The sequence below is a fragment of the Gadus macrocephalus genome, chromosome 6 (assembly GCF_031168955.1).
Source record: "Gadus macrocephalus chromosome 6, ASM3116895v1".
In the NCBI taxonomy this organism is placed as follows: domain Eukaryota; kingdom Metazoa; phylum Chordata; class Actinopteri; order Gadiformes; family Gadidae; genus Gadus; species Gadus macrocephalus.
The window spans coordinates 15951626-15965729 of record NC_082387.1 but is presented as its reverse complement, the minus strand read 5'-3'; the positions used below and the strand labels follow the sequence as shown (position 1 = coordinate 15965729).

Genomic DNA, 14104 nt, shown 5'->3' with positions numbered 1-14104 from the left:
TAAACTTAAATATTTTAATCATTCAAAATCAGCATTTAATGTAAATGCATTCCCAGTATATTTGCTTTCTTCCTTAGCCCCAATCCCTGCAGAAACACTCAACAATAATACTCTGGACAGATAATTGCAATGGAACTAACCAACAGCTTAAAAATCTGTTAACCCTTTTTGTCTTAAATGTACTCCAGCCTTTACATTGTATCTAGCTATTGGCTTCAGAAGGGTAAAACAGGCCTTATTGATTGCCTTATACTGTAATTGGAAAACAATGGAGTGCAATTTCTCCAGCTATTGGTCCAAGAGTAAAAATAAATGATAGAATGCCTGACTGTGTCTGGGAGAACATGATGGGAATTTAATCTCCTGTACAATTTAGACACAAGACAAGCATAAAGTCTATACAATGTTTAAGAAACACATTTAATATGTACATTTTCAACATGAATCATCTCATACATTATTCTGCATTATGTCTGTGATGCATTGTGGCAGAAGGTGTCCTTGTGATGTAGAATAATGTTGAAAAGAAGAGCTGATTTCTGCAGATAAGGTCTATTTAATGTTCGCACTGTGCCATAGTTCACTCCGGCCCACCACGCTGTGGAAATTCAAAAAGAAAGTTAGAAAGCAGAATTCACGAGAGGTTTTGTTAAATACACAAATTACAAATAGCTTTAGTTCCCCAGATGACACATAGCATATTCCACGCATGAAGGGGTGAATTATACTTCAGTGTCAAATAGCAAATGGAGGGAGCAGGGGGTGTTCACGCCATTGCAAGCATTTTGTCAATTACAATTACAAAACTGTAGAAACTTGAAGTAGGAAGAGGGATTGTTTGACCCCTCTTGCTGGAGATCTGTTTGTGATAAACCTGTGACATGTCGCAGACCTTTCGTGACTATTCCACACAGAGGTAGAACTTATTTAGTGTCTTTATAAATGTTTAGTGGCCTTACTAATCATTTAATAACTAATCTTGTGGCTTTATCCTCACAAGATGGTAAACCACAAGAAGCGTGGCTTTCAGCTTTCTAATTAAAGTGGGGCTCCATGGATCTTTGCACAAACATGGATACAAATACAACTCTACCGTTATTTAAAAACAGTAACATATGCCCTTTGGAGGCAGAAAAGTTGCACTCATCAAGCACAGACGGAGAGGGGCTGACCTGGATGTACTCCATCTCCTCCACCACCATGGGTCTCCTACGATACCGCTGGGGTACCAGCTTGATAGAGGTCAGGGTGTCTGGGGATCCAGGAAGCCTAGTGAAAGGGGCCGCAGGTCGGTAGGGAGGCGTTGTCCCTACCGACATGGAATTGGGAGGGCTCTGTTGTGCCATGTTCACTGCCAATACTTGTATTGCTTCAGAGGCTGCGAACAAAAGGGCAGAGAGGCATTTTTAGCACAATAAATGGCTGGGGTCTTGTCTGTGCTCGATATGAAAGACATGAACTTTCAAAAATATATTAATGCAACATATACAATACAGATAAATAATGATGCAACTATAAGCATAGTACAAACACTCTACATCAGGACAATTACAAAAATACACCAACTTACCATTAGGCTTTGCCACGCCTAGCCGGTCAGGAAACTTTATCAGAGGGGCACGGGGCCTGATAGCCTGAAAAACAAATGACAAATTACAGCAGACATTATAGCACAACACATATTTTATCGGAAGGCATAGGTTGGTGAATAGGACGATACACAGGACTGGTTCGTTTGGTACATAATTTGCGTCAATAGAGGAAACATACTTAATAGAATATGTGAATCAAATATAGGCTACAACAACTGGTTCCCGTCAATCGAGTCTGAAAACTTGGTAAACAACTTGAAAAGTTGTCGATAACGGTTTCCATGACATTAGCCTAACAATATCGATCTTCAACGATGACAGTCAATGATACATTTAGCATTATCTGGCATAGACATTTAATTTGACATTGACTTTCTACTTCAGCCTTAGCCTAACCAAATTAAGCGTCTTGTATCTTCAACAACACAAAATTAGTTGGCATAACATGCATACAGATCAACAAGGACACGGGCAAGGGTTGGCCATTCCGATACCTCCATCGATTCCGGTACCTTTTATTCATATTATAACAAGTAAATCACAAGACAATTGGTTCTGATGACGTTTGAAAAACATGTCCTTAAATCGATCGACTACAAACAGCACATATTATGAAATAGGACGAGTATGAGAGCCATTAACGAGCCATACCTGAATTACACGGGCGGCAGGAGCTGCCATTTTGGAGCTGACTTTGCTACCCATGATGACCTCGTCCTTTAATTCCGGGTAGATCGCTGCAAGGGCCACAAACACCACAAGAGGGCAGCAGAGAAGCGTGATGACTCCTGACCGACACCTTCACAGATTATGGCTACCTTTTCTTTACTGCGTCCTTTTTTAAACTTGATGTGTAAACTGTTTGTAGTCTTGTTATTTTCATTGGCACGTTTGTAACGGCATTGGAAATATTCACAATGTGAAATAATGCTTCCAAATTGCAACCTATAGTCTATGGTCGAAACACACTAATAAGAGACGCTAGCGAATATCATACAAAAGCCTCATCCGTATGACATTTCGAGGTTTAACATTAAACATATTTACCTTGCTTAAAATGTCTTTATTCGACAATGTCGTGACCTGGAGGTCGGTCAGTATCTGCTCAGGACATCCTATTAACAGGGTGTAGCCTTACTGGATAGTGGATGAATAGAATAGATCCCGCTTGTCGTACTGCATCAAAATTGTGTTCACAACCGTTAATTACGGACAATATTCATAAATGAATAGCCGATATAAGACAACCACAAGCTAGTAACTATAAAAGGCGCTTACGTTGCCATCCATTGATTATACCCAGAGATACAATTCCACCCGGTCACGTGGTCCAATGGACGCTGCGTCTAGCAGATCACATGATCCCAGTGAGAATGTGCGAGACTACAGAACATAAAACAATTTGTCTGAAATACCTAAGATAACCAATTTAATTGCCCCCTATATCCCAATGTAATATACGATATAACCTAAATACCAATGTAAATCTACAGTGAATATTGATAAATACAAATCCGTGCTTATCTTGATACAGTTGTTTTCTTCACTCAGTTATTAATTACTGAGCAATTAACAACTGCATCAAGATAAGAACGAATTTGTATGGAAGCAAGATTCATTCATAAGTCATTCGATTGTTTATAATCTCCAGGTTTGAAACCAATTTAATAATTGTGAAGTATTCTTAAATAGGGAGGGAGGCATAATTTAAAGCAGTAGTGGCAATTTTCACTCCGTTCCAATGGCCAAGAAATCAGAGAAACGCAAATTTCACAAAAGTGTATTTTATTACAGCAAATGGTCCAGAAGCTACATGGGCTAGTTCCAAATTGGAAATGCAGTATGCATATGGAATTGCTTTAACATCAGCGCAGCTTATTTATATATTTTTCGTTTTTTTCTAACAGTTTAGGAACTTGCCCTTGTAAATGGGAATGAGACAAGTGCTGCATTACCCAAATAGGATGACGTTACAGATGTACGGTCTGCTGTACGTACAAAACTGTAAACAGATCAGATTCACAACAGGCCCCTGGTAAGACAGTTCAGACTGGTAACTGAACAGCTTAATGGGTCTTGGCCTTCTCGAACAGGGGCTTGAGCTGCTCCTGGGTAGTGGCCTCCTTCTGCTGCATGAGGTCGGCGTGGCCCTTGGTGACGCCCCAGCTGTCAGGGGTGGCCATAGAGGGGCACAGGGGCCGTCCGGACGCTGGCTTCAGGCCCTCCCAGTAGTCACGACGAGCCCTTGAGAAAAATAAAATGGGGTCACACATCAGCTACAAATCCCATCTGTGTGCATTCATCTTTGCGTTATAAAAGTTCTGAGGGCACATATTCTTCTCACCTGGCTCTGACCCATGGTTTGGTGTGCATCTCCAGGCCGGCGCCCCAGAGGCCGTGTTTCTCTGAGGCAGCGGGCAGGCATCCCCTCTCGGTGGCCAGCTCCTCCGCCACGGCCCTGATGTGGTAGGGCTCGAAGCCGCAGCAGCCCCCGATGAAGCGGATGCCCACGTTGTAGGCCTCCCTGGCGTACTGGTGCATGTCCCAACGGGTCAGGATCCTGGGCTCCAGTCCTATATTACACAAACCAGATCATGTCCCTGCCCCTGGGTAATGTGGTGAAGGCTCCAGTAGAGAGCGACCTGCAGCAAGTTTAATACCAGCCCATGCATGCCTGTGTCATACATAACCAGTATAACCATATTATAATAGAACAAGTTTGTGTTGTGGAAATATTGAAACATATGGAAAGCTAACCGAAGGGGAACTCTGGCAGATCGATGAATCCCTGGCAGCTGCAGTCAGGGGTGTGGAAGGCCAAAGGCTGCACCATGTAGTGGGCCTTAAGACCAGCCTTCTCCACGGCATCCTTCATCATCTTCACAGTCTTCACACAGGTCATGGGGTCAAAGTGGCAGTTGATTCCCACAATCTCGGCACCTGGAGGGCCAGAGATAGTTCAACTTTAACCTTGGGATACAGTCAGACCCCTCCTGTTTTCACTGTCTCTTAGTGCAAAATAGAAAGGCCCTCCTTGCAGAGAGTTGTTCATGTCTACAGGCCTTATTGTGTGAGAGGTTTGACCCACCAGCCTTCACCAGCCTGACGGCACAGTCACCGGGGGTGACCCCGTGCATGTCCCCGTCCGGTCCGATGCACATGGAGGCGGCCACCGGCTTCCCTGTCTCCTTCAGAGTCTGTACAGCCCACTCCGCCTCTTCAACATGCTCAAAGTACTGCAGGCAGGAGATAGATAAGTTAGCAAAACACAGACCAGCCGCCAACCCAGCTCATCTGCAATGGGTCTTAAAGACCACCAACAACCAGCAAAAAACAGGTTCTAGGATGGGATGCATTTGCTGTACCTCAGCGATCAGGAAGTCCACGTCTTTCTTAACAAACACGTCCAGCTGCTTCTTGAAGATGGCCTTCACCTCAGTTTCACTCTTGCAACTCAGATAAGAGGGAGTCTGGCAGACACCGCCGGCCACCAGACCGTCACCCTCATTGGCCACCTCGCGAGCCAAGTCACACGCCGCCTCGTTGATTTGGGCTCCCTGGAAACATAATTCAGGAAAGAGGAAACAGCTTGAGCCAACGACGACGCTACTAGTAGGATACACATGACTGACACAGTAAACCAGGTCTGAATCTGAATTGTTTTCTTATTGTACACATGAGTACAATTCTTATGCTTGGTACCTCAACACACACATAGCAGCAAAAATACATTATAAAGTATATAGATATTTAAAAATAAGTAAAAACAAATAAGTAAAAACAAATAAGTAACAGAAATAAGTAAAAGAAAAGTAAAGAGATCAAGTGGTATTGGTACCAGCCACGGTTGATTTGTAGTGCAAAAGTCAGGTCCTATACAATTGGGATCTAAATGCATTTCGATCCACAATATTGTTTTAATTGTTCCTTCCAGCAACCTACTGTGAAGCCAAGCTGGTTGCCCCTGTTCTCCAGTTTGTCATCACTGGCGTAGAAGGTGAATGTCTGCATAACGTTGGCCCCAGCCCTCAGGAACTCCCTGTGCAGCTGTCGCACTGAAGAAAAACAAATAAATAGACAAATGTCTTTCTGACTGCAGTGCAGATGATCTATTGTCACGGAATTCATTGGAACATAACATGGAAACATAAAAATGTCAACCCTGAAGTTTATCTAGTAATTGAATATATACATTTGTATCATTTTTGTTATTGTCCTCCCTACCTGCTTCTGGGTGCTCTGCAGCGGCTTCAGGGGTCCATGGTCCTGCCTTGACGTAGCCCCTCTTCTCCAGGGCGAACACAAAACCACCATCTCCAATTACGACCTCGCCAGCGGCAAGGCGCTCCAAGATACCCTGAAATGATAATACCAGTTACATTGCGGTTTTTCTTGGAGAGTGCATGTTGCAAGCCAAGTCCGCTTATAAGTCGGCGGCAACGCGCGCATGAAGTATGCCACGTGCTGTGCAAATAAGCTACTGCAATTTTAGGTCAAGATTATTTTGAAAAATTAAAAAAGTATGGTGTTTGGGAAACACATTTGAGTGTCTAAAACAGAGTCAGCAGATTGTCATGCTGTTTGAAAACAGCTGCTCCTAATGATGCATTGGACTTACGCAGACGGACTAAGTTTGATAACGATGGATTCATCATCAAAGTAAATGTTAATTCTGAAGACAACAAACGATCCTGCAGAGAAACGTCTGCCTTTTGCTGTGCTAGACGACATTTATCAGAGATCAAAACAAAATCGATACATCAAATAAAGATAAATGACATTCAATTTTTTTTCGTATCGAGCTTGATGCTTAAAAAAGTAACCCAACAGGCTGTTAACGGGCTGAAATGTGCAGACCATACACATACCTTTTTTCCTGAGGGTGCCATCCTTCCAAACCCCGACAACTGTGGCTGAAGTGTATTTGGGTTCAGTCAGACGGCCTATATATCCAAGTGTGCTAGGGGAGGGGTCGGACAACACACTTCTGATTGGCAAGATGCAAGTTGCACAACCTCATGTTCATTACCCTCCCGGTTCTTGTTGAATGGGGGCATTGTAAGTTATTTTTCTTAGGCTTTTTCTGGGTATAGGTTAGTTTATCTGCAACCCTGTTTTTAACAGATTTTCTTTAATTACTGGCACTGAGAAAACATATTAAAGCTCTTATAAAGTTATTTTAATTATGTTACCTGCATTTGCTACACAACCCTATCTGCCTTTTAAAATATTATGATCATATTATGCAATCAATACTGAATTATGGGTGGCTGTTATGGAGTGCATCACAAATAACAATAACGTCACATTAAACACACTGCAATACAAAGCATTATTAAATTCAGTTTATTTCTTGGTAATTCACAGTGTTGCTGGCTGTTACAAGTGCTTTGGTCCATAATTGAAACGGAGTAGAGCTTCCCTTTCCCTGCTTCGTCCAGCTTCTCTTGCCTCTATTAATTTCACAGATTAGAGACGAGATTCTTCTTGTTCTTGTTTTTGTTTTTGTTTCCCCTCTGCTGCTCGGCCCTCCTCACGTGGATTTGGCCTTCTTCTGCAGCTCCACCACGTGCTTCATCTCCTGGCTGCTGGTGGCCTCCTTGTGCTGCAGGAGGTCTGCATGCCCCTTGGTGACGCCCCATCCCTCTGGCGTGGACATGGACGGGCACAGGGGACGTCCTGACGCAGGCTTGAGCTGCTCCCAGTAATCCCGACGGGCCCTGGGTAGACACAGATGTACCGCAGACGGTGAGTCCCCAATGTGATGTTCACATGACCCTTTCATCTTTTGCACATATCTTTTGCAAAGACATACACAGTAAAATACAGTATCATGAACCACGGTGCATCGTTACATCTCCTGTGCTCAACACAATATAATGAGCCGCTTTCAAGCTGTGGTTCTCCTTGCTCCTCTGAGTGTCTGCGTTGGATGATCTTTTAGGCGAAACCCACCTGGCTCTGACCCACGGTTTGGTGTGCATCTCCAGGCCGGCGCCCCAGAGGCCGTGTTTCTCTGAGGCGGCGGGCAGGATGCCCCTCTCGGTGGCCAGCTCCTCCGCCACGGCCCTGATGTGGTAGGGCTCGAAGCCGCAGCAGCCCCCGATGTAGCGGATGCCCACGTTGTAGGCCTCCCTGGCGTATGCATGCATGTCCCAACGGGTCAGGATCCTGGGCTCCAGTCCTATAAGTAGACGAAAAGTCAAACCCAGATCCAGCAGTCCTACTCTGTTGTAGCAGAACTTCTGGGTCAAAGGAGAAAACTAATTTGCGCGATTGGATGATGTTTTCAGAAGAGATCTTACGTGTGTTTTAATTGTGTTCCTAAAGTGGCAAGACTAAACAGTGCAGGTTTAAATTCTTAACAGATATATCTATATTATTGACAGTTTATAACGGCTGCCGATTGGTTGCTTACAGATTCCCACCTACAACAACATCATTGGTCGAAACAAAAATGACACAAGAGAAAGTGAATTGCCTGTTTTGGACCGACAGTCTATTTGGATTTCAAAAAGTCGGATTTGTTATTGATGATTGTGGTGTAGTAATGTACTCTACCGAAGGGGAACTCTGGCAGATCGATGAATCCTTGGCAGTTGCAGTCAGGGGTGTGGAAGGCCAAAGGCTGCACCATGTAGTGGGCCTTAAGACCAGCCTTCTCCACGGCGTCCTTCATCATCTTCACAGCCTTCACACAGGTCATGGGGTCAAAGTGGCAGTTGACTCCCACAATCTGGGCCCCTGAAAATACAGGAGACATCGGTTTAAGGAAGTGAATAGAAAAGGAAATAGATTTAGGGGAGACTTGTGCAATGAAATGTGCAGAGTTCAACCTCAATGTAAACCGAGTTCATTTCTCCTGCCGTTCAGATTGATACAGCTTTATGAGTGTTCACACAACCAGTGAGCCAAAACACAATGGATGAGGGATGTACACACCGGCCTTGACCAGCCTCACGGCACACTCTCCTGTGGAGACGCCGTGCATGTCTCCCTCGGGTCCGATGCACATGTTGGCAGCCACCGGCTTGCCGCTGGCCTTCAGCACCTGGACGGCCCACTCAGCCTCCTCCACATGCTCAAAGTACTGCAAGGCGGGCCACCACAACACGATCAGTTTTCTCATTGTAATTTGGCTGAACTTTTAAAATGATAATATGTGGAGAATAAAAACATTGACATGTGCTCTAGAGTCTAAAACACATTCTGTCATGTAGACGCCAACTTAAAGGCTGCATGGATTCAGGTGTACTCTGACTCTGCAGCAAACATATAGAAATCTTTTCTTTTTTTTTTGAGAGCATCACTTTTTGAGGCAGGGTGGGTTTTGGAGTAGGGAGAATGGAGGAGTGGGGAACAGAGTGTTCTGTTCCTGTCTACACTATGAGGAAAATAAATGTTCCTCAGAATGGAGCACTCTGAGAAACAAAGTGAGGACACAGTGTCCCACAGAATGAAGACCTCAGAATGGAGCACTCTGAGGAACAGCGTCTTTCAGAATAACGTCCTCAGAATGGAGCACTCTGAGGAACAGTGTCTCTCAGGATAACGTTTTCAGAATGGAGCACTCTGAGGAACACAGTGTTTCTTCTGAATAAAGATCTCAGAATGGAGCACTCTATCCATCAAACTTGAGTACTCTACTTCAAAATTGAGACGAGCTAGCTTGAAATCGCAAATCTTACATATTGTAGCTTCTAATATGCACAATAATGATATACTATGTAACTCTCTCTGTGCTCCTATACCTCGGCAATCATGAAGTCCACATTCTTCTTCATGAAGACATCCAGCTGTTTCTTGAAGATCGCCTTGACTTCAGTCTCGCTCTTGCAACTAAGGTAGGAGGGGGTCTGGGAGACTCCGCCCGCCACCAGGGCATCTCCCTCATTGGCCACCTCTCTGGCAAGGTCGCAGGCAGCCTCGTTCACCTGTGCACCCTGGGAGAAGGACAGAGGTCCAGAGGTCATTGATGATGGCATTGACCTATGCCAATCATAATAATTGATCTTGAAATAAGCCATTTATTTCTCTATCTTTTGTTCTCACAGTGATCTTCAGGGCCTGACCCCTGTTCTCCAGTTTGTCATCACTGGCGTAGAAGGTGAAGGTCTGCATGACGTTTGATCCTGCCCTCAGGAACTCCCTGTGCAGTTGGCGGACTGTGTGTGTGTGAGCATACAGGTGGCATGTTAAGAATGAAACAACACAATGCTATATGTGTAGAGCTGTGTCTCATGGGATCAATGGCAGTGTCTCTCCTGCACGTGTGTGACCGTGTGTGTGTGTGTGTGTGTGCATCTTGCTTTCATGTGCATCTGTGGTTTGGGAATTACCTGTGTGAATATGTGCCTGCATGTATGTGTGTATTTCTTACCAGACTCAGGGTGTGTGTGGGCAGCCTCAGGAGTCCAGGGGCCAGCCTTGACGTAGCCCCTCTTCTCCAGAGCGAAGACAAAGCCTCCATCGCCAATCACCACCTCTCCAGCGTTCAGACGCTCCAGGATCCCCTGTGGGCAGGCACAGACACACAGAGACACAGTCACTTTCTCTGGTCACAAACACACAATTGCCCCAGAACAAGGTGGTACGGCATAAGTAAAATATTAGAAGTGTGCAGATGAGTGAGGCGTATATGATTAATGTAATAGATATTAGTGTATAAAGATTGCTACAGATTATTGTAACATTTGAAGATGCCATTTGAGGTTGGATATGGTGAGACCTAGTTGGTGACTGGGAGGGAGGCTACATCAATACCGCGACCCCATCTTAAAGCACACACCAATGGTTCACACACAAACACACACACACACACACACAAACCTACCCCCGAGAAATGCATGCACACACTTTTCCCTGACAGTGCTCTTCTCCATCGATGGTGCAGATGACTTACCTTCTTGCCTGGTGCCATGTCTCTTTCTCAGCCTCAGTTACAGTGCCAAGCACTTGGTAGCAGCACAACCGTGTTTGGTGACCCAGCGAGTAGAGAACATGGTCCACTGGTCCCCTCTTATAGTAGAGGGGTGACGTCCCCGTGCCAGGCCCCTTCCGTCAATGATTGACCCGCGGTTTGGTTGGACGTTGCTCAACGGGTCAGCGAGTTATGAGGGGGCAGCTTGATTGGCGATCATGGGGAATGTCAAAAATTAAATAAGAATCACAGAGATTAGTTACAGAATTTAAGAGTATAATTATTTGAAGTTGTAGAATAAATAAATTCGACTTACTGTAGACCTGACTTCAGATTTCTGAGGCTTAATGTTGATAATGTCTGATTATTTGGTGCTGACTGCAGTTGAATTAGTTGCAGGGGAATTGTGGTGTAGCAAATTATTGGTTATTATTTTTACTTCTTCTGTCAGAGGCACAGATTATATACTATGTTGACAAAAACTTTTGACAGAGGTTAGCACACAAACACACACACACACACATACACACACACACACACACACACACACACACACACACACACACACACACACACACACACACACACACACACACACACACACACACACACACACACACACACACACACACACACACACACACACACACACACACACACACATACACTCAAACAGATGGTTCTCAGGTTTATAAGCCTCTTTGTGGTGTTAAACTATTCCCATTTGGCCTCCGTGTGTTTAACAGGAGTCAAAAACTAAACTAAATTAAACAATGCACACAGATGAGTGTCAATAAGTAAACTTAAACAAAGACGGACATAATCACAAGTTTGGTGACCTTCAGTGAGGCAGTGGTGGTGGTAATGCTGCCAGTACTGGAAGAATCCAGTTCAAAGGAGAATGTTGTTGGCAAACCTCGGCACTTTATCAACACAGGCAAAGTTCAGGAAGAGAAAGAAACTGCCCAAAAACATTTTTAAAAAATCTATAGTCCAACCATAGGATGCAGATGCATTGATGGTATGTAGAAATGTATCATTTCTCTTCTACAGTTTATTTTTTAATTATAAGAAGCATGATCCAATAATCAACCAGAAATAGCATAATGTTCCCAAACATGGAATGAGTTGATTTGTCCTTCTTACTGTTGCTATTTTTGCAACAGTAATTTCATGATGTTCAACGGCTCACCTGATGATCTAAGATAGCTGAAAAAGAACAAGAAGACTATGTTGGAATGAGTGTGTGTGTGTGTGTGTGTGTGTGTGTGTGTGTGTGTGTGTGTGTGTGTGTGTGTGTGTGTGTGTGTGTGTGTGTGTGTGTGTGTGTGTGTGTGTGTGTGTGTGTGTGTGTGTGTGTGTGTGTGTGTGTGTGTAATGCCGGGGGCTGTATGGGTGTGAGTGTGTAATGCATGTGTGTATGCTGTGTATTGTGATTCTGGACATTTTGTAAATCTAGAGCAGCCAGACGGACAGCAACTGGCCAACACACTTACCCAGCTGTTTCTTTATGGCCTCAGTATGAATGTAAATGGGAGTGAAAGTGGGCGTCTGTCAGTGTGTGTGTGTGGGTGTGGGTGTTTGTGTTTGTGTGTATGTTTGTACTACAGCTGTGCTGATCTTGCTATGAATGAAACTATTGTCTCCCGATCTCACTCCAGCAGCTCATGCACCACATGTTTTATTGGGCTACTTGTTTTTTTCGGTTTTCCACGACTATATATACTGCATGTATTTATTCATGTATGTATTATATTTTTTCCTTCTATTTGCATGATATTATTGTGTGGGTAAATGGAAAACATTAAAGAACTTGGCAATCTTCTTCCAATAGCATCATCATAAATATGCACTGCTTCCCTCGACAAATGCAGCAATGCACAGACTTATTGATATCAAATTGATATCTTATTGGTTTAAAACAATGTTCTATTTGCATAAAGATGCTTATTTTATGGGCTCCTGAAACCGAAACCCACTACATAACTAAACATTCAACAGCTGGGAATGTTGAGGTCCTTGCATATAGTGAATCCAAACTTGGTTTTCCACACCTTCAATATTGTTACACATTGCCCCATATTGGACAATGGTTGAACAGAACACAAACTCAACATCACCATTGCAACTCTTTCCCGCGAGGCATAAGTACAAACTCCCATTGACTCATCACTAGTACTTAATTTAGGTAATTGAGTTATGTTTACTGCTTTAACCACCCAGTGGACCCCTGACCTACATTTTCGACCGGACTTGGATACTTGACACTGCTTTAACCATGCCCTCGTTTGTTGTCCTGTATGTTTTCGGACTCACATGTTTGGAATTCACTGTAACTTTTTACCATTCAAACAAATCAAATTTGAATTTGTATTTGAATTAAATTAAATTGAAATGCATTAAATAAATGTGATTCAATGAACGTGAGCCTGAACAAGTCTGCAGCAGGCCTCCCTGTTGCCTCATCAGGACCTAGGGAGGTGAGGGGTATAGTATAGTAGATTTTATTTGGACATGGCCATGACAATGTCATTGGACGAACCAGATGCATTGTTTACAGTGTATTAGCATAAATGCTAGTTTACAACACCTGTCCACAGGAGGCTTTTTGAAAACAACAAAATAAACTGAACAAGACAGAAACAAGATCAAATACTGATAAAAAACTGATAGTGATAATTAAAAAGAGTAAAAATGCAGTATACAGTAGAGTACAGAGCAGCAATATAATGAGTTGAATATATATATATAGGCTACGTAGAGAAAAACAAAGGCAGCATGATCAAACAATAAACCAGCCACAGGTGGGTGAGGTTAGTGTCAGTGGTCGAGGGGTCAACATGGCCATTTCTGTAAGCTTGAGTCATGCCCAAATACGGATCACCCTGACACCAATATATACTCACAATGAAGGATGCGTGAGATCAGATGGGTACCAAGAAGGCTATTGGTGGTATAGGTCAACACATGTTGTCCTGCAATATAAGTTGACTGTGTTTTCCTTTTTCGACACACAGAAACACACATGCAGCTGCCATGATTCAAAGAATGTGAAAATCCTTTGATAACAAGAAACCTTCTCAGACTTACAAATTGCCTCCCTCCTTCAACAGAAAGATTAGCTGTTTATGTCTCTGTGTATGTGCATGTGTTACACATCCAATATGTGTGTGTGTGTGTGTGTGTGTGTGTGTGTGTGTGTGTGTGTGTGTGTGTGTGTGTGTGTGTGTGTGTGTGTGTGTGTGTGTGTATCTGTGTGTGTGTGTGTGTGTGTGTGTGTGTGTGTGTGTGTGTGTGTGTGTGTGTGTGTGTGTGTGTGTGTGTGTGTGTGTGTGTGTGTGTGTGCCTATGTATGCATGTGTGTGTGTGTCTGTGCCTATATGTGTGCCTGTGTGTGTGTTTATCAGTAAATGCAAGTGCATGTGTGCATGTGTGGGCGCTCATGTTTGTGCATGAGCGTGCGTATGTTTGGCTGTACGGTGCACGTGTGTGTGTGTGTGTGTGTTTTTGTGCATATGTGTGCGCATGTGTGCGTATGAGTGCCTGTTTGTCTGTGTGAGTGTGTGTGTGTGTGTGTGTGTGTGTGCGTTGA

General features: G+C 43.7%; 3 protein-coding genes across 3 annotated transcripts; all 3 read right to left on the bottom strand.

The window, feature by feature from the left end:
• Positions 1-2936, bottom strand: mrps36 (mitochondrial ribosomal protein S36). Its single transcript, XM_060054495.1, has 6 exons — positions 2871-2936; positions 2640-2707; positions 2244-2329; positions 1571-1634; positions 1173-1378; positions 1-598 (listed from the first exon to the last, which is right to left on the bottom strand). The coding sequence occupies exons 3-6, from the start codon at positions 2295-2297 to the stop codon at positions 581-583; spliced, it is 342 nt and encodes a 113-aa protein (XP_059910478.1). The 5' UTR covers positions 2298-2329; positions 2640-2707; positions 2871-2936; the 3' UTR covers positions 1-580.
• Positions 2937-3360: 424 nt separating this feature from the next.
• Positions 3361-6621, bottom strand: LOC132459751 (betaine--homocysteine S-methyltransferase 1). Its single transcript, XM_060054493.1, has 8 exons — positions 6461-6621; positions 5817-5949; positions 5535-5647; positions 4958-5149; positions 4681-4828; positions 4350-4532; positions 3937-4165; positions 3361-3836 (listed from the first exon to the last, which is right to left on the bottom strand). The coding sequence occupies exons 1-8, from the start codon at positions 6479-6481 to the stop codon at positions 3659-3661; spliced, it is 1197 nt and encodes a 398-aa protein (XP_059910476.1). The 5' UTR covers positions 6482-6621; the 3' UTR covers positions 3361-3658.
• Positions 6622-6922: 301 nt separating this feature from the next.
• Positions 6923-10641, bottom strand: LOC132459750 (betaine--homocysteine S-methyltransferase 1-like). The gene is made up of 8 exons (XM_060054492.1): positions 10495-10641; positions 9973-10105; positions 9645-9757; positions 9344-9535; positions 8535-8682; positions 8154-8336; positions 7548-7776; positions 6923-7312 (listed from the first exon to the last, which is right to left on the bottom strand). Exons 1-8 carry the CDS (start codon positions 10510-10512, stop codon positions 7126-7128), a joined length of 1203 nt encoding a protein of 400 aa, XP_059910475.1. The 5' UTR covers positions 10513-10641; the 3' UTR covers positions 6923-7125.
• Positions 10642-14104: the final 3463 nt, after the last annotated feature.